The following is a 26,003-nucleotide window of genomic DNA, read 5'->3' as shown; positions in this document are numbered from 1 at the left end:
ATATTTTGTATCTAATACTTGTATACAAAATTTAGTTGACCTAACTGAAAGCGTTCTCAAGTTATCGTGTTTGCATACACACATACACACAGACATAATTCCAAAAATGGACTCGGGGAGTCCGTCTAAAACGTTGAAATTCATCAAAATCTCGAAATCGATTTTTTTGGACGATTATAATACTTTCCCTATACTGTACTTTGTATTAGAGAAAGTAAAAAGATAGCTAGGAGGTACTGATATAACTTAGTGGCTCTTTTTAGTACTTCGAACCATCCATCCATGTATTCATTATCCAAACGGCCTTGTTTGATCTGATGATTTTCTGTTCTCAGTGCCCCATCACTGTTTCTCTTTTCTTATTGTTAGTGCTACAGCTTCCGTTGATAATGCACTGAGGTTATTGATATTGATATTCCATTGGTATTACTAAAAATGTAAGACCTTTGCTCAAAATGAACTTTTAATATTACACTGTAAACTCCACACAATACAATCTATGCAGCCATGCATGTTCTAACCTACTTAGTTATGTTCAGGTTCACGTGGGCAGCATGGGGTGATGGCAGCAACCAAGCCTGGACAGGGAAACCAGTCATACTCAAGGCATACTCACACCTAACACACCATTTATTTATATGGGTCATGTTTAGAGCATGTCTTTAGCTTTAAATATTCTGAGAAGAAGTTATAACCATCATAACAATGAAAGGAGGGAATCTATCAATAAATTAAAGTTGCCTCTTTAAGAGTTAGGTTCATAACGCTGTAAGACAACTAAGTTTGTTAAATCATTGTAAAGAGAAGAGTAGAGGAATTAACATGAGAGGGTACTTCATTTTAACCATTCTTTGTCAAATAAAAATCTGTCACTTTACTTAGAATACACAAATTTAATGAAGGCAATTTGCTTTGTGACACACACATCAGTTATAAGAGAATCAAATAAGACTGGAGCTCAATTTTGACTGTATGGATATTAATATATTTTTTCTTTTATAATACCATAATTAAGTTCCTATATTTTCATTTTATTACTGCAAGGTTTAAGTATTAGGTAAAGTCTGACTGATTTTTAATGCACATTTATAAACAAATCAACTGGAAACTTCTGGCTGAAATCATTCAGGCATTGGTCATAGATGGGCTCAATGAGCCATGTTTTACGACCTATGAGTCATTGTTCATTATAAAGTCTAAAGCAAGGTGTTTAGTTCTTAAATAAGCAAATGGGCCTACTTCATTAATCCATGCATTGATTCTTTCCGGTCTGGTTCAGTAGTAGACAGCACATACCTTGATAGTATGGACATAAGACAGGAATTAACATGAATTTGCACTGGATGGTACACCTGCTCTTTGTCACTAACATATGCATTAAAATTATCCATTCATTCAGTAGTTATACATTTCAATTTCTTTTTATATAACAGTTTGCTGAGTATTGGCTTAGAGCTCTTGCACATAATGGTAAACTAGTCTATTATACAACATTCACATACATAAAGAAATGTATCTTAAACATTCAATAAGACTTCAATTTCAGTAACTAACAATAATAAACCACGGCAATATAAAGTCCACTGATATCATAATCATGATAAGTCCAGTTGACAATGAAGAAGAGAAAAACAAAAGATTCAATCAAAAGCATTACTGAAAAAAATAAATGCCTGGGGAGTCCATGGTTGATTATAACAAACAAAGTAATAGTCAAAGCCAGACACAATCTGGACGACCCAGGGCAATCTGCTGCCATTGGAATGCCACAATATAGTGTGTATGGTACTGTAAATACCAGACAGAATACTAAGAAGCAAAATGAATCATTTCATCATTGAATCCCACAGTTCTGTCTCTTTTTATTGGTAATATCAGTAGCAAATCAAGTCAACTTAATCCAGCATAGGGTCACAGTGGCCAGAGTCTATCTTGACAGTATCAGGTATGACGCCAAACCGATAAGGTGAGCCAAAGCTTCGAACTAATCGAACTAGATAAAGTTCAGCTTGTCAATTTGAATTAAGTCTAATTGAGTTGACAAGAAATTATCTCAGACAAAGGAAGACAATGTGATAACAAGCAAAGTTCACAAAGAGAGCATTCCAAACTGGAACTTGAGGACAGCAGTTCTGCTACACTGCTTACTGTATGATCTATAGTACTAGGGTGCTGTACCGTGTTAGCCATTATGAATGTAGAGAAAAGCCAAGCAAAATGACACCTTTTATTGGCTAACTAGAAAGATTACAATATGCAAGCTTTCGAGGCAACTCAGGCCCCTTCTTCAAATGTTTAGACTATTCCAAAGGCAAAGAAAGTGAGTTTGGTGTTAGGGAACTGTCTTAACACATTCCATTTACTGACATGTCCACTTCTTGTTGTCTCTATCACCGTAACACCTTTTCTGTGCTTAACTGATATTCAAGGAATCCTGCATTATTTAATTCAACAAAACCATGTCAATGTTTATTTTATAAGGTAACAGCGGTTTTCCACACACCTGGCCAAGGAAAGCCCCTAAGATTTATTTTTAATGAGATGAGCTCCTCAGTTTGGTTCTTAGCTTTCAGTGTAAGTGCCACTTAGTGGATAAGAGCAGGTTGCCAGATCAGAATGACAGAGAGAGACAGAAAGTTGTTAAATTGAGCTACTGACTCAAAGTAAAGCTCATTAGGCCTGTTATCTCTCCTGCTAAATGATGGCACTCAACATTGCAATGGTTAGTTTTTTGCTTCCTATCTTTAGTCCTGGGTTTCAAATCCAGATTTTTCAACATTCTTCTCATTTCTGCACATTTGTTTTCCATTATGTAATCCAGTTTTCCTCCTTCATGCTAAAAACTTGTGATTCTAAATGATCTGCTTTGAATTAGTCTGGCCGTGCCCTGCAAGGAGTCAGTTCCTGCTTTGCACCAGAATCTTCTGGTTCATGACCAACAATTGAACAGATAAATGTGATCTAATAAAACATGGAGGTTTCATTTTGTACTGTCAAATTTACAGCTGTGTATTCCTTCATTTTAAAGGTATACTCTGTTCAAAGATAACATTTTTTAAATGTTACTAATGCTATGTAGTTTGTAGTGATGGGCAAGGAAAGTTTGTAATTCAAAGTCTTCATTCAGAATGGAGATATAGTTTCTGATATTTTAGAATAGGGATCTGTGATGACCAATATCAAATCGTAAATGAAAAAAATCTCATCCACTCCTATGTCCACAATGTCCAAACTCATGTATTTCTACTACATTATTGCTAAATAAATTGCTTCCAGAAATACTCTTGTGAAGCAAATGGAATGCTCTCAGACGTGAATGAATATTTGTAATTAAGTCCCACCTCTGTGTCTCATTCATTGGTCAGAAGTTTAGCCCAGTAACAACTTACTTATCGGCTAGTATTCCACTTCACAAGATATCAACAAAAACTCTACACTGAGAAACAAAACACTAAAAGTTAAAGAAAATTGAAGGACAACATTATAAGGAATAGAATACAAGGAGTAGATTTATGCATCTCTGAGATGCTTCAGCAATCACAAAGTCAATTCACTGGTACAGTTTCACAGACTAACAATAAATAATTCCAGGGTACTCCAGTTGTGGCTCGCCGCTATGAATATAAAGGTAATAACGGGAAGCAGGTCTGCAATTCAAATGCTTGCTGGCATCGGGGCACATTCCATTTCCATTAACAGGAGCCTTTTCCGGAGGTGGTTTATTTAATAGTATTTTAGTAAAAAATATGTGTTAGGGATGATGTGAGAATACAACAGAACCACATGATATCTGGATTTTGTAATACAAGTAATGTAGACTTTTTCATGGATGCTTTTCATATTCTTTGCTTTTGTCAAGTGTTGGTCACCATAGACACGTATTATATCAGAAACTTTGTTATCTCCATTATGCTTGAAAACGTGAGATTAAAAATTTGATAGATAGATAGATAGATAGATAGATAGATAGATAGATAGATAGATAGATAGATAGATAGATAGATAGATAGATAGATAGATAGATAGATAGATAGATAGATAGATAGATAGATAGATAGATAGATAGATAGATCTGTTTCAATGAGCCATGGCACTAGTAAACTGCAGGGACGTGGCAGAACACAATTGTACAGCACAGAAATTGCTCTTTTTGTCAAAGTCAAATTTATTTATAAAAGCACATTTAAAAACAACAGATGTTGTACCAAAATGCTGTCCAAAGGAACATATACTGCAAGACTACCATAAAGCAAACAATAATGTAAAACAGTTTGCTAATGACTGTTTAATTTCCATCCTCTCCCTCCCGATGACGTTACCCACAGTGAAATGCGGACAAAAAAAAGTGGGTTTTACCGAGTCTTAAAAACCTCAGTAGAAGGAGAAGATCTGATGTGGAGTGGGAGAACGTTCAAAAGCCTAGGAGCAACATCTGAAAAAACCCTGTCACACCTAGACTTTTTGTGTTTATTTATTGTTTAATTTAAGATAATTGTGAACCAGTCTTTATTATAGAATAGACACACTAAAAACGCTGGAGTGCAAAATACTTTTGTTCTAATTTGTTTTGCAGATGTTATGCAGACGTACCGACCTGAATGTTTCAGTGCTGTTTTTTCCATTGTTTACCATGGTAATAGCAAGTAATAAGTAAACTTTAAAAATGCCAAATACTAATGTTAATTTTCACTTTAAAATTTATAATGGTGACATGCTCCACACTCATGCCTTCCATCTACTCATAAGGTGGTGCACTCAGAACCAGCAAGTATGTTTGGTTTAGTGTTATGAAGTGCACAAGTATTGTATATATAGAATGATATAATAGACAAATATAGTACAAAAGAAAAATGCAGCATAAACTTTCATTTTGAAATAATACCAATAATCCTAAAATGTACAATTGAACTGACGACCTGAAAGGATTTATTCCTCTACATGGTCTTACAGGCACACAAGAAAAAGGGAAATACCTTTTTATAGTTGTTTCATCTTTATTTTACCTTATCATATTTTCATCTAGGGTATTACTACAGATTATAATGCATGTCAGAAAATACATGGAAGGCTATCTGAAACTTAAAGTTAAGCAAGAACTTAAGGTTATGTCATCCTGTACACATTTAAAAGCACTCGTGATTAATCATTAATTTAGCTCTGCTCTCTGAAATTACAATATATGCCAGTGTAAGCAGGTCAGATAACAACAACGGAGTTCCTTTAAGAAGAGGAGCTTGCCTACGGGAAAGTTTCTGAATTATTTTGTGTTGGGAAATGTGTTCTTTTATGACACTGTAAGTGACAGCAATAGTATATTTTTTTGGATTTTTATTTAAGGTGTTATTAGAATTATAAGCCACTCTTAGCATTTTTGTACATGCCCGCAATAAATGGGTTTGTGATTATACAACAAAGCACCTCCTAGCCTATGCTGAATACATTTTTTAATCTGCACTGGAAATATGCTAAACAACATCAGAAAGAAGATGGAATGCCAAATGTTAAGCACAGATTCTATATTCATATCAAATGATTTTTTATGCTCATCTGCCATTTTCAAACAATAGTTTCACAATGTGCACCAAATCCAAGTAGATAGATAGATAGATAGATAGATAGATAGATAGATAGATAGATAGATAGATAGATAGATAGATAGATAGATAGATAGATAGATAGATAGATAGATACTTTATTACTCCCAAGGGGAAATTCACATACTCCAGCAGCAGCATACTGATACCAAAAAAACAATATTAAATTAAAGAGTAATAAAAATGTAGGTAAAAACAGACAATAACTTTGAATAATGTTAACGTTTATCCCCCCGAAACAACCCATTTCCCCCCCCAAAGGGGTGGTAGGTTGGAGGAGGAACGATCTCCTCAGTCTGTCGGTGGAGCAGGACAGTGACAGCAGTCTAAAGTATAGTATAAAGTATATAAAGTCGAAAGTATACTAATATACAGAATTACGACACTTATAACAATGCCTGTTAGTGATAGAGTAACACTTAATGTATAGCCTGGAAACTCTACATTGACTCTGCACAAATGAATTTGAATACATGCATCACTACTTACTCTCTGGTGCCATTTAACATAAGCACTCAGTTAAATGGCATCTAAAATTACCCTTCTGTTTTAATTTCTGTTTGTTTTAATATAACTGTGTGTGCCAAGGTTTGTGATCTCCTTGTATTTTCTGGAGTGATGTTGATAAGTTCCAGGTTCACATCGCATGCCCAGTCATTGTCTCTTTGGAGTTTGGATATTCTTATTTTATGTAATAATATAGTACATTCTCAAATTGGCTCAGTCTAATACAATATTGTGGGAGTTGAAGCCTCCTTGCAGCATGCGCTACAATGCAGGAATTAACTCTTAATGTCTGTCAATCCATCACAGAGTCCAAATACTCTAAAATCCACCCTTTATCTGAACTAAATTGACTCAATATTGACCCAAAATGTGTACCATCACCATTTTATGTATGGGAGAATCAACACTTAGTTAGTTGCCAGCCTATGAAAGAGTACATTCATTCACATGCATAGCAATGCTTAGTGAATTTAGCACTACAAAATAACCTTGCTTGGGAACATTTAGACATTGGGAGAAAACTGGAGAAACCAAAGAAAAACCAGGAGTGCCTGCAAATAGGCTGAAATTTGGTCTACTGCAGCTATGAGCTCCATATTATATTATTTTTTATCCCGGTCTAGGCATTGTTCATGCCTTGTACCCTATGCTTCTTGGGATAGGCCCCAGCTACCCTGCAACCAGGTTTAGAAAATGGATGGATGGGTGGATATTATATTATCCATCCATCCATCCATTATCCAACCCGCTGAATCCGAACACAGGGTCACAGGGGTCTGCTGGAGCCAATCCCAGCCAACACAGGGCACAAGGCAGGGAACCAATCCCGGGCAGGGTGCCAACCCACCGCAGGACACACACAAACACACCCACACACCAAGCACACACTAGGGCCAATTTAGAATCACCAATCCACCTAACCTGCATGTCTTTGGACTGTGGGAGGAAACCGGAGCGCCCGGAGGAAACCCACGCAGACACGGGGAGAACATGCAAACTCCACGCAGGGAGGACCCGGGAAGCTAACCCAGGTCCCCAGGTCTCCCAACTGCGAGGCACCAGCGCTACCCACTGCGCCACCGTGCCGCCGATATTATATTATATTATATTATATTATATTATATTATATTATATTATATTATATTATATTATATTATATTATATTATATTATATTTTATTATATTATATTATATTATATTATATTATATTATATTATATTATATTATATTATATTATATTACAACATTCTCAGACATGCTCAAATCCAATTTATGGTTGCATGCAGCCAGAGGAAACCCAGAAGAAACACTGTGCAGACACAGCGAGAATGTATGAATGCCATGCAGATAATGACAGGTCACAGGATTCAAGCTCAGGACACTGAATCCATGTGATGGAAGCACTGCTGCCCGATTCTTCATTCTATTCTGTTGCTCTGTTTCCCTAAAGTGGGTTCATAGGGATTGATAATGAATATATCTGTCTATTATATAAAATAATCCTGCGATGAGACGAGACTTTTTGAAGAGACTTTTCGGAAAGAGTTTTTTTCCCACGAGACGGAGACTTTTGCCATGAGATTTTTTCAAGTCACGTCCTACTCACAACCATTTTCAAACAAGACCATGGTCATTTCACCTCTTAGTTGTGTGAATGCTTTTGTCAGACACCCTTTCTGTGCTATACCTAGCAGGTCCAATCGGGGTCAGAAATAAAAGACAAAGAGTAGAAGACAAAGTTGAACATCGTAAAGAGCTTCAAAAATGTTGGCGCAATACACATGCAGAGCAAGTTAGAGATTATGAAAGCAGTGGAATTTGAAAGGCTCAAAAAAAACATTTGCACGATACACATGCAGAGCCAGTTACAGATTATGTAGATTATCAAAAAACTGATAGTAAAGATCGCATTAGCGCTAACAAATGGAAAGTATTACTCGGTGAAATAACGGAACAGCAAATGAGATTGAATATATGGACATAGGAGATATGTCAGAAGTATGTAGATATTGTTTGTTTTTAAAGTTTAAGTCAGAGACTTGTAGATTGTGTAATTCGTGTTGCCATCAGGGAAAAGTAGTGTTTCTTCCCAATGAAGAGGCGTATCTGCGAGAATTTAAAGATTTGTTGTTTGATGAAAGTAAAATCCACAAACACTACAGGCAAAATATCCGAATCTACAATAATTTGTTCGCGTTCGCATCATTCAATACTCAAAACGTAGATTTACACAGTTCTGGACCATATGCTATGAGAATCTGTAGACCCGCAAGAATTAAAGCTACGACAAGTTTAATTTTGAAGAAACCATAATTCGGTCAGGTGTATATTTATGATCACAGAGAAGAGATGCAACATAGAATCGAAAGAGTTAAATGATCACACATATTAAAAAGAAAACAGCCAATAATGGATACAAACCCATACGTCCAAAAGTATCGCACTTTACATGAAATTTATCTGTAAAACACGGACAAAGAAGTCTTCTTGAATTTCTATATGAATCTGAAAGATTGTGATCACATTTATAATAATCCAACGTGTGACGAATTGTCAGCGATAATAGTTTTGAAAGACGGAGATATCAAAGACAGAGTTTATATTTGTATTTTTCCAAAAGCAAAGCAACTCGGGGGGGTGGCGAGTGAAGCGAGCAGTGGGCGGAGCCCCCTAGTAGATAATGTACAATAGATGGGGTGCAGAAAATGTACCATATTATTATCTACTTACTGTCCAGAGCTATACAACAATAAACTAAATTAAATTATCATTACATATGTCAGTGAAATTAAATACACTCTCCTTTAAGGGCAAATAACTTTTAAGAATGAATGATGACAATGTGACATGATTAAACATACTCAGCTGTCTGTGAAAACAGATTCAAGCAATGAAAGAGGCTGCCTTACTAACCAATGTTTAGTGTGATATAAATGAATGTACAGCTAGGTCCATAAGTATTTGGACATTGATGCAATTTTTTGTAAATTTCTCTCTGTATACCACCACAATGGATTTGAAATTAAGCAATCAAGATGTGAAAGAAGTATAGACTTTCAGCTTTAATTTAAGGGTTTTAACAAAGGTATTGCATTTTGCTTTCAGAAATGACAGCCGTTTTCAGAGTCCCTTATTTAAAAGGCACAAAAGAAATTGGACAAAGTAATATAATATAAAATATATGTATTGTTTTAATACTTGGATGAAAATCTTTTGCAGTCAATGACTGCCTGAAACCTGGAACCCATGGACATCACCAAATGCAGAAATTCCTCCCTTGAGACGCTTTGCCAGGCCTTTACTGCTGCCACCATCAGTTGCTGCTTGTTTGTTGGTTTTTTACCTTCAGTTTTGTCTTTGGTAACTGAAAATCATGCTGTTTTTGGGTTGAGATCAGGTGATTGACTTGGCCATTGAGAATATCCAATTTCTTTACCTTGAGAAACTCCTGGGTTGATTTCGCAGTAATTTTGGGTCATTAGCCATTTGCACCGTAAAGCTCCTTCCAATCAGTTTTGCAGCATTTGGCTGAATTTGAGCAGAGAGCCCTATACACTTCAGAATTCATCCTGCTACTTCTGTCAGCAGTCACATCATCAATAAACACCAGTGACCCAGTTCCACTGGCAGCAATACATGCCCATGCCATAACAAAAGCCTCCACCTTGTTTAACAGATGATGTGGTATGCTTTGGGTCATGAGTTGTCCCTTTCTTTCTCACACATTTCTTTTGTCATTATTCTGGTACAAGCTGATCTTCATTTCATTTATCCAAAGAACTTTATTGCAGAACTGGGCAGGCTTTTAAAGATGTTTTCTGGCAAAGTCTAATCTGTCTTTCCTGTTCTTCAGTGTTACCAGTGGTTTTCATCTAAAGGTAAACCCTCTGTATTTACATTCATGAAGGCATCTCCTGACTTTAGACTTTGACAGTGATACGCCTACTTCCTCAAAAGTGCTCTTGACCTGACTAGATGTTGTGAAGGGGATTTTCTTCACTAAGGAAAGAATTGTGTAAATCATCCATTTTAGTTGTCTTCTATGGTCTCCCAGGCCTTTTGGTGTTGCTAAAGCTCACCAGTCATTCCTTCTTTTTAAGAATGTACCAAATTGTTGATTTGGGCATGCCTAAAGTTATAGCTGTCTTTCTGATAGGTTATTTTGTTTTTTCAGCCTAATGATGGTCTCCTTCACTTCCATTGATACATCTTTGGACCTCATGTTGAGTTCTGGTGAACAGCTACTGAATTTTTGAATCAACTCCAAACCATTTATCTAATTAATCTGTTATGGAATAACTGACCATGAAACTGCTTGTCAGTCACATGTCCAATTACTTTTAAGCTTCTAGATGGCTGTAATTTTTAAAGCTTAATGAAATACCTTTGTTAAAGCCCATAAATTAAAGCTGAAAATCTATACTCCCATCACAGCTTGATTGGTTAATTTCAAATCCATTGTGGTGATAAACAGAGGGAAAATGACAAAAATTGCATCAATGCCCAAAACTTATTGACGTAACTGTACATCTAATACCTTTGTAAATGGCCTTTTTTTATCATTTTAAATTATTTTCCAAATAGCTTTAACATTGAGAAAAATATAAAAAAATCACAATATTAATTTTAGTATTCATCTCAATCATAATGATTTTTATCTGGATTCATGTTTTTTGTTTTTACTTTAACTGCACATTTAGTGTACTCCAAAACCTAATCAACACATACAATTAATGTTTCACAAACATTTCAAAACATTAAAGACATCACATTGCAAATACACCAAGTACTTAAGTAGGCAACACGCTGGCAGTCTTGGCCTAGTCACTTAATGAAAAGAATACAAATTCTCATGGCAGGTCTTAAGGTTTTTGCAATGGTCTCCATTTCCCTTTGACACCCTAAACAGGTTGGTGTTTGGCTAAGTAGGCATTGAAAATTGCCTTTCAGCGCAGTCCAGAGTGTGGCTAATGACAGACTGGTATCCATTACATTTAGGGGTGGTTCCTGCCTTGCAATCAGTGTCACCAGGGTAGGCTATGGATCAATGATCACTTGTAAAGGAGACCTCAGATTGAGAAAAGGCCATGAACTATTTTCATAGCACTCCAAAAGCTTCTATAATGAAACAGTAGTCTGTAACCCTTTTGGCCTAGATGGGGAAGGGAGATACAATCTGCGGCAACAACCTGGAATGCACCTCTGCTGTAATCTCTTCTGAAGCCACCGCACCACTGCTGCCTGATAAGATAATGCTTTCCTCTCTCCCTCTCCCTTTTTTTAAATCATTAATTTGGCATACAAGTAACCATGAAGGTATTCCACTGTTGTAAAGTTCACCCTTTTCATACCTTGTACAGCCTTTAACGCATTTAATCTTAAAAACCTATTTAGTTAATAATGTAAGAAAGTAAAACTTCCATCTCAAGGTTCATGAGGTTACAATGTGAAAGAGGCCTATGGCGGCTGACCTGAGCAAGACAAGGTAACCACTGTCTTATAAGCAATCACCCACCTCTTGGGCAACATTCATTTGACACAAATGTCTGACTGTGTGCGCTCAAAAAACTCAGTTTTGAAATACGTAACGTCAAACAGAACTCAACTTTCTTTTTATTCAGAATAGTTGGCATCATACAAGACACTATGGAAATGGCCTTCCTTCCTTCCTTCCTTCCTTCCTTCCTTCCTTCCTTCCTTCCTTCCTTCCTTCCTTCCTTCCTTCCTTCCTTCCTTCCTTCCTTCTAACCATTAGTCATTTAATGACCAGCTTCAGAAAATCACATAATTGCATTAATTTTAAATAACTTGTAACATTTTAAAAACATAAACCACTGTGTCCTGATTATGGTCTACACTTCCCCAGTCACTTAAATACATTTTACTTTCCATTTCCAACTTTTGTAAAAATTTAACCACAATAGACTGATCAGATGATGCACACACACACACACAAATAATCTTCATCCACTCACCTTGCTTCTCTGGCATGTCTCAAAAGTTAATAATCCACCAAAAAGACTGGACTTGGTATCCCTGATTTGTGTTTTTTTTCTCCTTTTCCTGTTTAAAATGAAGTTAATTTCATGAAAGTTGCATGCAAATGAATATTCAGAAATTTAGAAAATAGTTTATTTTCTCGATTTTGTTTTAAATAGTAAATGAGATAATTATGTTTAAAAAATCAGAAAAGGTGTATTTCAGGGAAGAAGAATTTAAACAATACAACTACGGAAAGTTTAATATAAACAAGTAATCAGGGATGAGGGTTGATTTGTTTCAAACCTTTTTTTTGTAAAACTTGAGTTATTTGTATGGAATGTTATTTGATTTTAATAAAATCAATAAAATAACAAAAATAAATAAAGAAGTAACACAGAGTTTTTGATGCGATAACAAAGCAATATCATACGTATAATCATTTAGCATCACCAAACGATTTATTGTTGTGTAAGGTGACTCTTATATTACTATACTTTAAATTAACATTTTAATGTATGTAGTGACCTCTATGGCCACTATCTATCTATCTATCTATCTATCTATCTATCTATCTATCTATCTATCTATCTATCTATCTATCTATCTATCTATCTATCTATCACATAACTCCTTTCACAATTATCTACGTACGTTTTACACACACAAAAAAAAAGTTATTCAACTTTCCATCTTTACACGTGTGGCACTGCAAGTATTGAAAATCATCCTAAGTGACATTTTCATTCTGCTACACGACAAATTCACTCTTAAAAATAAAGGTGTAAGCGTGTTTCTTCAAAGCAATGCCATAATGGAATCATTTTTGGTTTCCAAAAGAAACATTCATATGAAGGGTCAAGAAGAACCTTTTGTTTAGATCCGTAACACGCTCCATAAATAACCACGAATAGATGATAAGAGATTTGTGAAATGTGCATTGCTTCCTGATTTTTAAAGGACTCTTATAATAACAAAAGCTAAATTCGGGTTTTCTTGAACTGATTTATCCTGCTGGTAGACATCTATTTTTCTTTAGGAACTTTTTCAAGGCCCGATGAACTAATTTCATATGCAAAGAACCAAAGAACGAAATAGTTCTTTGTCAAGCAATGGTTCTACGTTAAATCACAGAGCCCAGTAAAGTGCCACTTTAGTACAATGAATTTAAGAGCGTTTAAGAGCGTTTTCTGGCAAAATTTACAACATTTAATTAATATCTTTCCTTTAGCGCACACTGCGCGCATTTGGTTCCTACATATTTGCCACAATTATGAACATAAGTATATATAGGAATAAACGTAAATATGGCAATAATTAGACACATTCAGCTGATGTATGTATTTTTCATAAATCATGTTCCTTCTCCTCGTGATCTCCACATTCTTTCTGTAATCTGTCAAATAGTAATTACAGAGGCAAACACCTGTAGCGCCGCGCAATAACACCTGTCTTTACCTTATTTTAGTGTTTCCAGTGACGAATCAACATCAAAAATACTCTGAAATGTTATAATATCCAGTTGGAGTATTAAAGAAAGCTCGCGTCCGAACTGCAGAAAGAGACACACAGGTACTTCAAAACCATTAAACGAGTTGATGTGTATTTGAGCTCTAGTCTCGGCGCGCAGCAAGAGAAAGAATGTCTAGGTAACCGAGGGGATGTGGCACAGGGGGCGGAGGGGAAATGCGCGAAACTCAGTCTACCAAAAATCCGGTATTAAAGTGCTTTTCTCCCCCTTTTGCTCACCATCGATTTTACAAAGACATTATTAAAACTTCAAAAGAGCGTCAGAGTTACAGGTTAGGAGAAAAACAGAATCTTTTCTGATAAATCGGCTACAGTCCCCCCTACCCAACTCATGACATTAGATATCCTCACGAAAGCAAAGTAGATACCTACTCCACTGTGTGCAGATTAGCGTCGCGAGACATCTATAGGTGCAATTAAGTAAAGCGCTAAAACAATTACTGTACTATACTTTATAGAATCGCACTGACAGGTGAAAATAGGGGAATGCGATACGCTGAGTTCAATGTGATGAGCGCCTATACTCGAATTACACGGTGGCATTTTAGCTGACTGCATTATTTAAACACTTTATGTCGAAACGTGCCCTCCGACTGACGAGGGTCCCATCCAGGGCTTGTTATTTGTTAAAGAGATAGGCTACAGCGCCCACGACCCTGCATTGGACCAAGCAGGTTCATAAAAATATACATATGTAGATTTTATGTATGTATGTATGTATGTATGTATGTATGTATGTATGTATGTATGTATGTATGTATGTATGTATGTATTCACATATCACATTTTCCTAGCTGTAACTTAGCTGTCTCAGCTGTTGTAATTTGTTTTTCAAAAATACAATGTAATGTTTATTGATTTTAAAAAGACTGATTTTTGCCAGTGAGCAATATCAAACATGACATAATCGATTGTTTAATAGCATAATGCAGATGTTTTGTATAATTGTTTAAACAATGGACCCATTCAAAATTCAGTTGCACTTAGGGTACTGTTCTGATAAAAGCACAAGTAACTTTAAACTTCTCTAGCTTGACAAAGGATAATTGATACATTGTAAAGCCTTTATTTAGAGTCGCAGATGACGGCAGTTAATTATTGATGCAATAACTGAGATGTGAAATTGTCTGCAAATATCTGTTATCAGATTTTATCACAGATTTTTAGTCCATGAAGTGAGAATATGTTTCTTTGTTTGTCTGGTTGCAGTGTCCATGACGTTATAGCCGGAGTTGTGACAACCCAATGGCGAGTCCCCCAACCCCATTGCATTCTATGTGTTTCTATTTTACAAAGGCCATGGAGCAAGATGCGTGCACAGTGACAGCATACTTAAAAGAGCACATACTTTGTACACATAACAATACATGTAAACTGAACTTATTACACTGCATCGGATTATTAATAAAAGCCTTACATCTTTGAAAGAGCCAAGTGACCTACTCATCGCTGTTTCCGTGGTGTGTTCAACACATGCACGATAAAAAAAAATGCATGATGAGCTGCTTTTGCTGAAAATATGGTAAAAAAAGTACTGAGCACAATATTTTTGTGTGAGTAAATTCACTGACTTTGATGCCAATCAATCCATAAATACTTGGGTAGAACATGAAGATTCCATGTAGAACCCTGTGTTCTAAGGCAAGAATGACAGCCTACTCTGCCTATATTAAAACATCTGTACTGAAATTAATAAACTTTGACCAGATTAAGCTCAGGTGAATTGGTGTTGCTAAACTGGCCATATAGTATGTGTGTGTGTTCATCCTGCAATGGACTGGCACCCTGTGCAGGGGTTGTTCCTGTTTTGCATTCATCCAATGATTGTGGCGCCAGCTGTGCCGTGACCCTGCCCTGGAAAAGCAGGATGGATGCCTATAACATCTGTTCAGTTCTTGTTACTTTTTAACTTTACATGCTCCAATTGAAAACTACCATTAGAAAGCATACTACTAATTTTCACTTGAATGCAGATACAGCCATACCTTTTTTTTAGGCTAAATGACATTTCACTAATACTGTACTTACTGTAATAAGTTGTGTATAAAAGAGTTGATGGATGAGAACTGCTTGTCATTAAATACAGAAAAAACAGAAATGTTAACTATTGGAGGGAGTGATGCTGACCACAACAACAATCATTCACTTTTTAATTCATTTGTAATCACAATTAGTGGTGCTGAATCAGTGTGTGACTTGGTGTTATACCTGTATATCGTTTAAAAGAACTTGTTATAATACTATGCAAAACTTGTATTTCCATCATAGAAATGTTCGGAAATTAAATGTTTTTCTAAATATGTAAGATACTGAGAAATCAGTTCATGCATTTATTTCTAGTGGGACTGACTATTTCAATGTGTTATTCACTGAGTGTTCAAATCTTTCTTTGTACAACTTTCAGTTAATTCAAATTACTGCTTCAAGAATCATTACAAGAACTAGAAAGTGCAAACACATAATTCTGGTTCTCCTGTAATTATGCTGGCTCCCACTGAAGCTTAGGGCTAATTTGAAAATTCTCCTTTTAACAAAGAGAAAAGCCAAGCAAAATGACACCTTTTATTGGCTAACTAAAAAGATTACAATATGCAAGCTTTCGAGGCAACTCAGGCCCCTTCTTCAGGCAAGAAGAAGAAGAAGGGGCCTGAGTTGCCTCAAAAGCTTGCATATTGTAATCTTTTTAGTTAGCCAATAAAAGGTGTCATTTTGCTTGGCTTTTCTCTACATTCATAATGGCTAACACGGTACAACACCCAAGTACTACAGATATCCTTTTAACATACAAAGCCTTAAATGTCCAAGGCCCTGCTTACTTAACCTAGCTTATCATTACTTATAACAAGAATGTACATTATGATCTCAAGATGCTGGCCTACTTAGGATTACTAAAATAACAACAGGAGGTTGAGCTTTTAGTTACAGGACCTCAAAGCTGTGGAATGATACCTGCTCATGTAAGTAATGTGTTTTCAATCTCAGCTTTCAATCCCAGGCTGAAGACTTACTACTTTAGTCTAGCATACCCTGACTAGAGTTGCTGATTAGCTGGGAATACTGCATCTTTATTATTCTAATCTATTCTGTTTCTCTTCTTGGTATCTTGAAGTGGAACTTGGTACCAAGCTGTTCTCCTGTCCAAGGTAAAGTCATCTCAGGTAAAGAAGCATTAGAATCATTGGATGAAAATAATTTCTCTCTTACAATTTTCCTCTCCTCCATTGTTAATTGACTAGTTTAACTAGTTCATCAATTCATTAATGGGCAGACATTTGGTGGTTTTCATGGATGTTTATTGGTTTCTGTTTTGTTTTCTGTGTTTTAATTAATCTGTATTTTTATATGTACTAATTATGCATTTAGTAATTAGTATAATCTATACTTACATTTTACCTGAGAATTTGTGTACAGCCCACACTCAGTGAAGACCATATAGAAAAATAAGTTATAAATTGTACTTGATTACATGCTGCAGCAGTGCTTGAAGTGGAAACAAACAATTGCTGCTATTCTCTTTTTGTTGGCTGCTTGGTCTTCCTTGATGTATTTCAAATTTTATGCAATTTCTTAATTGAGTGGGTGTAGTGGTCCTCCTCAGGGTTCTGAGCATGTTGTTAGATGTATAATATATCTTATCAAGGACTAGGCTGGCGGGTTGGTTTGTGCTTGCTGTCAGAGCACGAGTTGCTACAACCATTTACAGCAGGTAGTCCTCTGCCGAAACAGAAAAATGCCCCTTCTTCAAACCCTGGCTATGTGCCCGCTCAGAATTCTTTCTCACTGAAGCACATGTATGCTTTAACACTCCAGCAGCAGCCCACAGTATATCTGCAAAGCAAAGAAAAAAAGCATCTGTATAGTGAAAGAATATCAACGATCGTGTGACTTTTTTCAGTTATTATTGTCTAGGTGTCTGCTGAACTAAGACGGCAATCCACATCTGAGTATCAACATTTATTGTCAGTAACGTCGCATGTTGATGACTTTCAAAGGTGAATCCACTCCTCGCTGGTCCCGGAGGGTGCTGCACTGCTGCAGAATAAGAGGAGCAGGGTAGTAAAATGCCTTTTAAAATGGCTGAATCTCACAACATTGGTTTGCTTTTTGCTTTTTTCCTTCTTTAAATGATGTTGCTATTCTGTTTTACAATATGTGTTGTGGAATATAGGGGCGCTCTTGTTCCCTTGGACCCTCAGACGACACGTCAGACACCTGATACAAGTCCAATATTTTGTTTATTTTATAATAATAATGTGCACCAAGCACCTCCACTCCCAACAACACTCCAATAATAAATCAATAATCCAGTACAATACCAACTCCTCCACTCCTCCCAGCAGCTCTGTCGCACTCCCTCCCAACTCCAGCTCACTGCTGGGATCTCCCACAATCCTTTTATAGTCCATGACCCAGAAGTGCTTCTGATCCTTCAGTCCATGTGATTACCCAGCACTTCCGGGTCAGGTGAAAACTCCTTTTCTTCATCCCGGAAGTACGTCATTTCTTCTGTCGCTGTGACTAAGACGTACTTCCGGGTTATAGGGCAGGTAGCAGTCCCCGGGCCTCCCTGTAGCGACCCCTGGCGGTCCCCATGGTATCCAGCAGGGCTGTGAAGGGAAGCTCCAAGGTCCATGATGACCTGCTGGAACCCAGGGCATCTTCACGTCGCAGGGAGGACTCCACCTGGTGGCTTGAAGGTATTGGCCGGGATAAGCTGCCGGCCATAGTCCACAGTGTGTAACCTCAAAACACAGATCAATACTATATACAGTAATCCCTCCTCCATCGCGGGGGTTGCGTTCCAGAGCCACCCGCGAAATAAGAAAATCCGCAAAGTAGAAGCCATATGTTTATATGGTTATTTTTATATTGTCATGCTTGGGTCACAGATTTGCGCAGAAACACAGGAGGTTGTAGAGAGACAGGAACGTTATTCAAACACTGCAAACAAACATTTGTCTCTTTTTCAAAAGTTTAAACTGTGCTCCATGACAAGACAGAGATGACAGTTCCGTCTCACAATTAAAAGAATGCAAACATATCTTCCTCTTCAAAGGAGTGCGCATCAGGAGCACAGAATGTCACAGAGATAGAGAAAAGCAAACAAATCAGTAGGGCTGTTTGGCTTTTAAGTATGTGAAGCACCGCGGCACAAAGTTGTTGAAGGCGGCAGCTCACACCCCCTCCGTCAGGAGCAGGGAGAGAGAGAGAGAGAGAGAGATAGAGACAGAGTTTGTTTTTCAATCAAAAATCAATACGTGCCCTTCGAGCTTTTAAGTATGCGAAGCACCGTGCAGCATGTCGCTTCAGGAAGCAGCTGCACAAAAGATAGCAACGTGAAGATAATCTTTCAGCATTTTTAGACGAGCGTCCGTATCGTCTAGGTGTGCGAACAGCCCCCCTGCTCAATCCCCCTACGTCAGGATCAGAGAAAGTCAGCGCAAGAGAGAGAGAAAAGTAAGCTGGGTAGCTTCTCAGCCATCTGCCAATAGCGTCCCTTGTATGAAATCAACTGGGCAAACCAACTGAGGAAGCATGTACCAGAAATTAAAAGACCCATTGTCCGCAGAAATCCGCGAACCAGCAAAAAATCCGCGATATATATTTAAATATGCTTACATATAAAATCCGCGATGGAGTGAAGCCGCGAAAGGCGAATCGCGATATAGCGAGGGATTACTGTAATAGTTTTGGCTTGAAAAATGAACGCATTTGGTAAATTGGCTTGGTAAGTAGTCTTTCCCAGAAGGCAAACAGGAGACTTAGAAATCACCCAGAAGAAGGTTCAATGGCCTGCTCAGACAAAAACGTAGCTATTTTTTCCATCAGACTTAATGCCATGTTTGCCATAAGCCAAACTCTGTGTCAAAAACACACCATCCCCACCATAAAGCATGGTGGTGGCAGCATCATGTTGTGGGAATGCTTCTCTGCAGCAGGCCCTTTAAGGCTTTTTAGGGTAGAGGATCAACTACAAGCAATAAAATACAAGGAAATCCTGGAGTAAAATTTGATGCAGTGTGCTAGAAACCAGTGCCTTGGGAGAAGATTTGTGTTCCATCAAGTCAAAGACGACAAGCATAAAGGTAAAGCTACACAAGAATGGATTAAAAACAACAATGTGAATGTCTCAGAGTGGCAGAGTCAGAGTTCAGAACTCCATCCAATTGAGAATTAGTGGCTGGACATGAAAAAAGCTGATAACTCATGATCTCCATGCAACTTGATACAACTTGAGCAGTTTTGCAAAAATGAATGAGTAAAGGAGCAGCGTCCATATGTACAAAGCTGATAGGAGACCTGGGAACACGGAATTAAGGCTTTAATGACTTTCTAATGTGCATCTACAAAATACTGACTTGACTATCAATTATCTTTATATATAATACGCTACCGTGGCTGTTCGTTTGTCTGTCCAGGATTTTAAATCACCTGTAGCTCTCAAACCATTTGACCTATTGACCTGAAATTTGGCACACATATACTATATGATGTCTACTGTCCGCTTTTCCAGTGATAATTGACCTCCAAGGTTATTCCTCTTTTTATTTTTTATTTATTTTATTGCAGAATCAACTCTCGGCAGGGCACAGCAGGACAGCTGTGCAGCACATGCGTACGGGCGCCATTCTCATCCCAACCACCTTCGCCGTCACTTCCCCTACCTCTTCATATCTTAAATCACTCGTGGCAGACTGAAGACTTAAGTGCCAGCTTAAGTGAAAAATTTAAGAAAACGTACTAAGTAATCGCAACACAAACACTGACTTAATCAGTTTTAACACGAAAAGATGCCGATGAAAGAAGAGAAGAAGTGGGCCGCTAGGGAGGAGAAAAGAACAGCTGCTCAGGAAGCAGCAAGCGCATCAACCTCTGAGCAAACGAATGGTAAACGTACAGAGAAAGAGGATGAAAACTAGGAATGCTCAAGTCAAGTGTATTCACGTCGTGCAGTGCTCCGTTACTGGTCATATATAATAATAATAATCAATTATTTTGTGTGTGATTAATTTAGATTTCTGCCGAGATCTGTTTTCACTTTGACTTCACAGTCTTTTTCTGTTAATCTGTGTTAAAATAAACTGAAATTCACTGAGATTTAATGTTATATAACACTAAAATGGGTAAAAAGAAGGTGAATACTTTTTAGAGGCCCTGTACTTTGTTAGCACAAGCTCACCGAGAGTACTATGGTAAACAAATGCATTTGCATTTATGTGAATGGAGTGTGGAAAAGGTGCTATATAAGCAAAACAATTATTATTTATCATTAACGGAGTGCAATTAAAGAGTTTACATACTAACCTGTAGCTTATTAAAAGTAAATACGCAGTACTAGGGTGTCGTATTGTGTTAGCCATTATGGATGTGGTGAGACGTTAAGCAAAATGACACCTTTTATTGGCTAACTAGAAACATTACAATATGCAAGGTTTTGAGGCAACTCAGGCCCCTTCTTCAGGCAAGATGTAAGATGTAATTCACACCATGATTAAATCTTGCCTGAACAAGCTGCCTGAGTTGCCTCAAAAGCTTGCATTTTGCAATCTTTCTAGTTAGCCAATAAAAGGTGTCATTTTGTTTAACTTCTCACCATAAAAATCCATCCATCCATCCATTTTCCAACCCGCTGAATCCGAACACAGGGTCACGGGGGTCTGCTGGAGCCAATCCCAGCCAACACAGGGCACAACGCAGGAAACAATCCTGGGCAGGGTGCCAACCCACCGCAGGACACACACACACACACACACCCACACACCAAGCACACACTAGGGCCAATTTAGAATCGCCAATCCACCTAACCTGCATGTCTTTGGACTGTGGGAGGAAACCGGAGCGCCCGGAGGAAACCCACACAGACACGGGGAGAACACGCAAACTCCACGCAGGGAGGACCCAGGAAGCGAACCCAGGTCCCCAGATCACCCAACTGCGAGGCAGCAGCGCTACCCACTGCGCCACCGTACCATAAAAATAAATAAGTAAATTAATAACACCCATTGGAAGCATGGTTTTTGCAGTGGCTAGATTAGCTGCTTCACAGTTCTAAACATATGAATTAAAATGTCAGCCCAGCCATGGTATTTGTCTATGTAGAGTTGACAGGATCTGCATGTGTTCTGCAGGCACACCACTCTTCTCCTTCGACCATAAGATGTAAGAGCCATTTTGAGTGATACCTCTAAATTGTCTCTTTGTGACTGAAAATAGGTGGGTGCATGTGCCCTCTAATGGATTGGCATTCTGTCTAGCATTTCAGAAAAGGACTCTGCTTGTCTGTGATCCTGTAATGGAAAGGCAGAATTTAGGAAATAGTTGGTTATAAAGAGGGCTGGTTAAAGAATGTAGACAGTGTGGCCCACAGGGGTTAAGATGTTGGACTGTGTCTGTTAAGTCCCAACTGCTGACTCAAAATAAGTAACCTACTGAATGCTGCCACAATATTCCTGTGTCTTCACACCCACCTTTAAACTTATCAATAGCTTGAATAGCTGGAGTCTGCCCTAGCAGCACTAGGTGCATGGCAGGAAGCAACTCCAGATGGACCCAAAATATTTAACAAGTAAGGAAACACGTTTGGTGCTGTTTGTAGGAATAGATAAAGTAGCCAGCACATTGATGGCCATATGTAGAATGCCAGCTTTAAAAATAAATTACATTAAATGAACAGCTGGCCTAACACTCCAAGTAGCACAAAGCAAGTTTAGAAAATGGGTGGATTAACATATAGACATTTATTATTAATAATAAATTAACAGTACAAGCATATGAAAGGTGTAACAGATGTGACTTGACCATTAGTTTCCAAAACAATGAATTACAATTGCAGCTACCAATCTTGGGTATGGAGTTCCTGAAGGCAGGGTGTATAGACGCCATGTGGAGCAGTTAGCAGTTAGCCCTGCTTCCTCACAGCTCCAGCCATCTCCTTGGGTGCTATCCATGTGAAGTTTTCACACACTACCATGTCTCTAGGAGTTTGTTTGGCATTTCGGCTACATCTCAAAGATGTGCAGGTTAGGATAACTGGTGATATCAAATATGCCTGGTGGATGTGTGTGTGTAAGTTTGCCCTGCAATGGACTAGCATCCCACCCAGGGTTGGCTCCTGCCTTGGACCTGGTGATGTTCTCACAGTATGAATTAAATAAATAAAATAGCCCCTTGTGAGAAAAATTAAAGTCTTCAGCATCAGTGATGCTCACTGAACAGACTCTCCCATCATTTCTCGCAATAACTAAAGAAATAATTCTATAACAGTTTCTGCACCCAAAAAGACCCTAAAGCTACAATTTAATTTCGGAAATTCTTTGCTAATCTACTCTGGCACAACGCAATTAGTACCAACATTTATATCCCACTTCTATCACAGTGTGCTGGGACTACACGGAGCTGCCATCTGCTGAGTGATTCTTCTGTTCAGTTTGACCATTAGCCGAGGTTCTGGTTTCCTTCTTTGTAGAGTTGCTACTTTGCTTTGGTGGTTTCTGTTTGAAGCCAAGCTCATATTTCTTGTTTCTGGCCATCTCCCTCTCCCTGGTCAATTTACGCCTCTCTTTCCACTCCAAAATGCTGATGGCAGTTTTTGCCCCTTCCACAAGGGCGCTGCCAATATTATGGATCATCTTCTGAAAACCAGATTCCTCCTTCAGCTTTGTGATCTCTTCCTTCATCATGTCAGCTTTCTCCTGAAAGCCCTTGCTGAGGAGCTCCTTCTGTTCCATCAGCTTGCTCTGCAGGGCTATCTCTGACTCAGCTTGGATGGCTGCAGCCTCTTCTGTCATCTTTTGCTCCAGTTGTCTTACATGTTCCTCATGGCTTCTCTCCTCATCTTCTAGCTGTTTTTGAATAAGAGTTGCTTTCTCTTCCTCGGCTTTCATCAGTTGTTCTGCAAGTGTTGCTTTCTCAGTCTCAACTGAAGAAAAGAAACAAAAAAAAAAAAATTAAAAAATATAAACACCCTACATTCCAAATGAAATCTGCCTTACAGCACACTCATTTCAAAATTTTGAGTATAATTATAAAAGAACCCATGATGGCATAGTGACAGCAATGCCAAGTAGATAGCTTCCCAGGTAGCAGTTATGTCATTTGTGTGTCCAGTCCAAACTGCGACTGAAGGATGGATGGATGGATGGATGGATGGATGGATGGTTCTTTTTATTATATTGGAGGGCATCACAGCAGCATGATGATGAACTGCTTGGGTTTCTATCTTATATTGCTGCACCACTAATAAATGTATTTGTTTTGTACTGCATTTATAAGTTGTTCAAATAACTGCCAATTAATAGTTGATTCCTGCCTTTTGCTCCCAGGATAGGTTGTGAATTTTGCAGCACTTAACTGGAACTGGTGTGTTCGGCATCTCCGTTAACTGATTATGAAAGTTGGAGCATTTCACATTTTTAGTTACTTTGTTTAATTACTAAAACAACAATATTAATGCCCTGGAGTGGCCAAGTTGGAGTCCAGATCTCAATCCAACTGGAAATTGGATTGAATTCTGGTTGGACTTAAAAAAGGCTGTTCACTCACAATCCTCATGCAACCTGACAGAGCTTGAACAGTTTTTCAAAGAAGAAAGGGGAAAAACATCAGTGCATGACAACATACTCAAGACTGTCATGGCTTCCAAAGGGGCATCTACTAAATAATAAATAATAATAATGATAAATCATTTCATTTATTCATAGGCGCCTTTCTAAAGACTCAAGGACACCAAACAATAGATAAAACATACATTAACATACATACATTATGTATTAACATTAACATACATAAACAAAACTAAAAATACAAAATTTAAAATCAGACAGAGCAATTGTGGTTAAACAGAAAAAGCAGTCTTAAACAATTGAGTTTTAAGTTTAGATTTTAAAAGTGAGAATGAATCAATGTTTCTAAACTCAGAAGGTAACGAGTTCCAGAGCTGGGGAACACAGCATTCAGTTCAGGAGGTAAGACAGACAAAGGGGACAGTCAAATGGACGGAGGAAGAGGATGTAAGGGTGCAGGAGGGAATGGCAACATGGCAAACTAATTTTAGAGAGGTGAATACTTATGCAATCGATTATTTTATGTTTTATATTTGTAATTAATTTAGACCACTTTGCAGAGATCTGTTTTCACTTTGATATTAAGGAGGCATTTTCTGTTGTTCAGTGTCAAAACAGTCAATTTAAATCCACTGTGATTCAAAGTTGTATAGCAATAAAATGTAAAAACATCCACACACTAAAGAACTGGAGAGTGAGCACTATATGATAGATAGATAGATAGATAGATAGATAGATAGATAGATAGATAGATAGATAGATAGATAGATAGATAGATAGATAGATAGATAGATAGGCTCCAGAACTTTCAGATACAGTAGACATAATCGTAGTCTTGGCTGAATACTGTGACTCATTCATCAGCTCATTCATCAGCCATTTTTGATCCTGCTTAATCCAAATCATGGTCACGGTGGGGCCTGAAGTTCTTCCCAGCATGTTTTGGTTCCCTAGATTTTTACCTTCACATTCACTTACTTACTGGACCAATTTTAAAGTCACCGATTAAGCCAGCACACACATCATTGGGATTTGTGAAGGATACTGGAGTACCGAGTCAAGAACTAAGCTTTGAACCACCGAAGCTACATAGATACACAGAATTAAAATTAAACAGCAGTACAAACCAAATATTACATGTCTGTTGTAATGATTTAATAAATTTTAGGTTGTTAAGTGCCAAATGTCCTTCTTATTTAGTTATGCATTGACTATTTGTGTACTTTTTACAGTAACAAACATCTACAGCATTGTATACTGCACTTTTTCCATACTACATAAAGATAGAACAATTACAATAACAGACAACAATTACATAGAGCAATATGAAAAAGTTCAATAGATGATAGTTCAAGCACGATAATAATATAACAGTTGAAACATAATCAGGAAAAGTGTATAAACTAAAAATAAAAAGGATTTCAAATGGAAGTATAATGGAATGGAAGAATACAAGCTGAAATGTGGCACAGAAAGTCATTTAGGAAAACAAAAAATGGTCACAAATTCTGTTTAATCCATTTAAAACAAAAGTTTTTAAATGGTGATAGGTTAGGTGCATTGGCGATTCTAAATTGTCCCTAATGTGTGCTTGGTGTGTGCGTGTGTGTGCCCTGCGGTGGGCTGACACCCTGCCCAGGGTTTGTTTCCTGCCTTGTGCCCTGTGTTGACTGGGATTGGCTCCAGCAGACCCCTGTGACCCTGTAGTTAGGATATAGCAGGTTGGATAATGGATGGATGAATGGATAAATCAAGGTACATAACTTCTTTAGAATATGGACAACTTTACTTGTTAGTCCATCCATTTGGGGTGGGAGGGGAGGATTGTGTG

At 37.7% G+C, this 26,003-nt stretch overlaps 2 protein-coding genes across 3 annotated transcripts in view; both read right to left on the bottom strand.

Annotated features, from left to right (window-relative positions):
* The window catches only part of hpn (hepsin), a 91,949-nt gene extending 78,228 nt beyond the window's left edge, over window positions 1-13,721 (bottom strand). For both annotated transcript variants that reach the window (XM_028823274.2, XM_028823275.2), the window contains exons 1-2: window positions 13,539-13,721; window positions 12,077-12,164 (exon numbers count right to left, since the gene is read on the bottom strand). In XM_028823274.2, the coding sequence (XP_028679107.1) occupies window positions 12,077-12,092 (16 nt within the window). In that variant the 5' untranslated portion in view covers window positions 12,093-12,164; window positions 13,539-13,721. The remainder of the gene's footprint in view (window positions 1-12,076; window positions 12,165-13,538) is intronic.
* Window positions 13,722-22,333: 8,612 nt separating this feature from the next.
* The window catches only part of LOC114668163 (guanylate-binding protein 1-like), a 50,412-nt gene continuing 46,742 nt past the window's right edge, over window positions 22,334-26,003 (bottom strand). Inside the window, exon 10 of the mRNA XM_028823802.2 lies at window positions 22,334-23,529. Coding sequence (XP_028679635.1) covers window positions 22,997-23,529 — 533 coding nt within the window. The 3' untranslated portion in view covers window positions 22,334-22,996. The remainder of the gene's footprint in view (window positions 23,530-26,003) is intronic.

Source organism: Erpetoichthys calabaricus, chromosome 17 (genome assembly GCF_900747795.2).
Source record: "Erpetoichthys calabaricus chromosome 17, fErpCal1.3, whole genome shotgun sequence".
Taxonomy (NCBI): Eukaryota; Metazoa; Chordata; class Cladistia; order Polypteriformes; family Polypteridae; genus Erpetoichthys; species Erpetoichthys calabaricus.
This window is presented reverse-complemented; position numbering and strand designations above follow the sequence as displayed.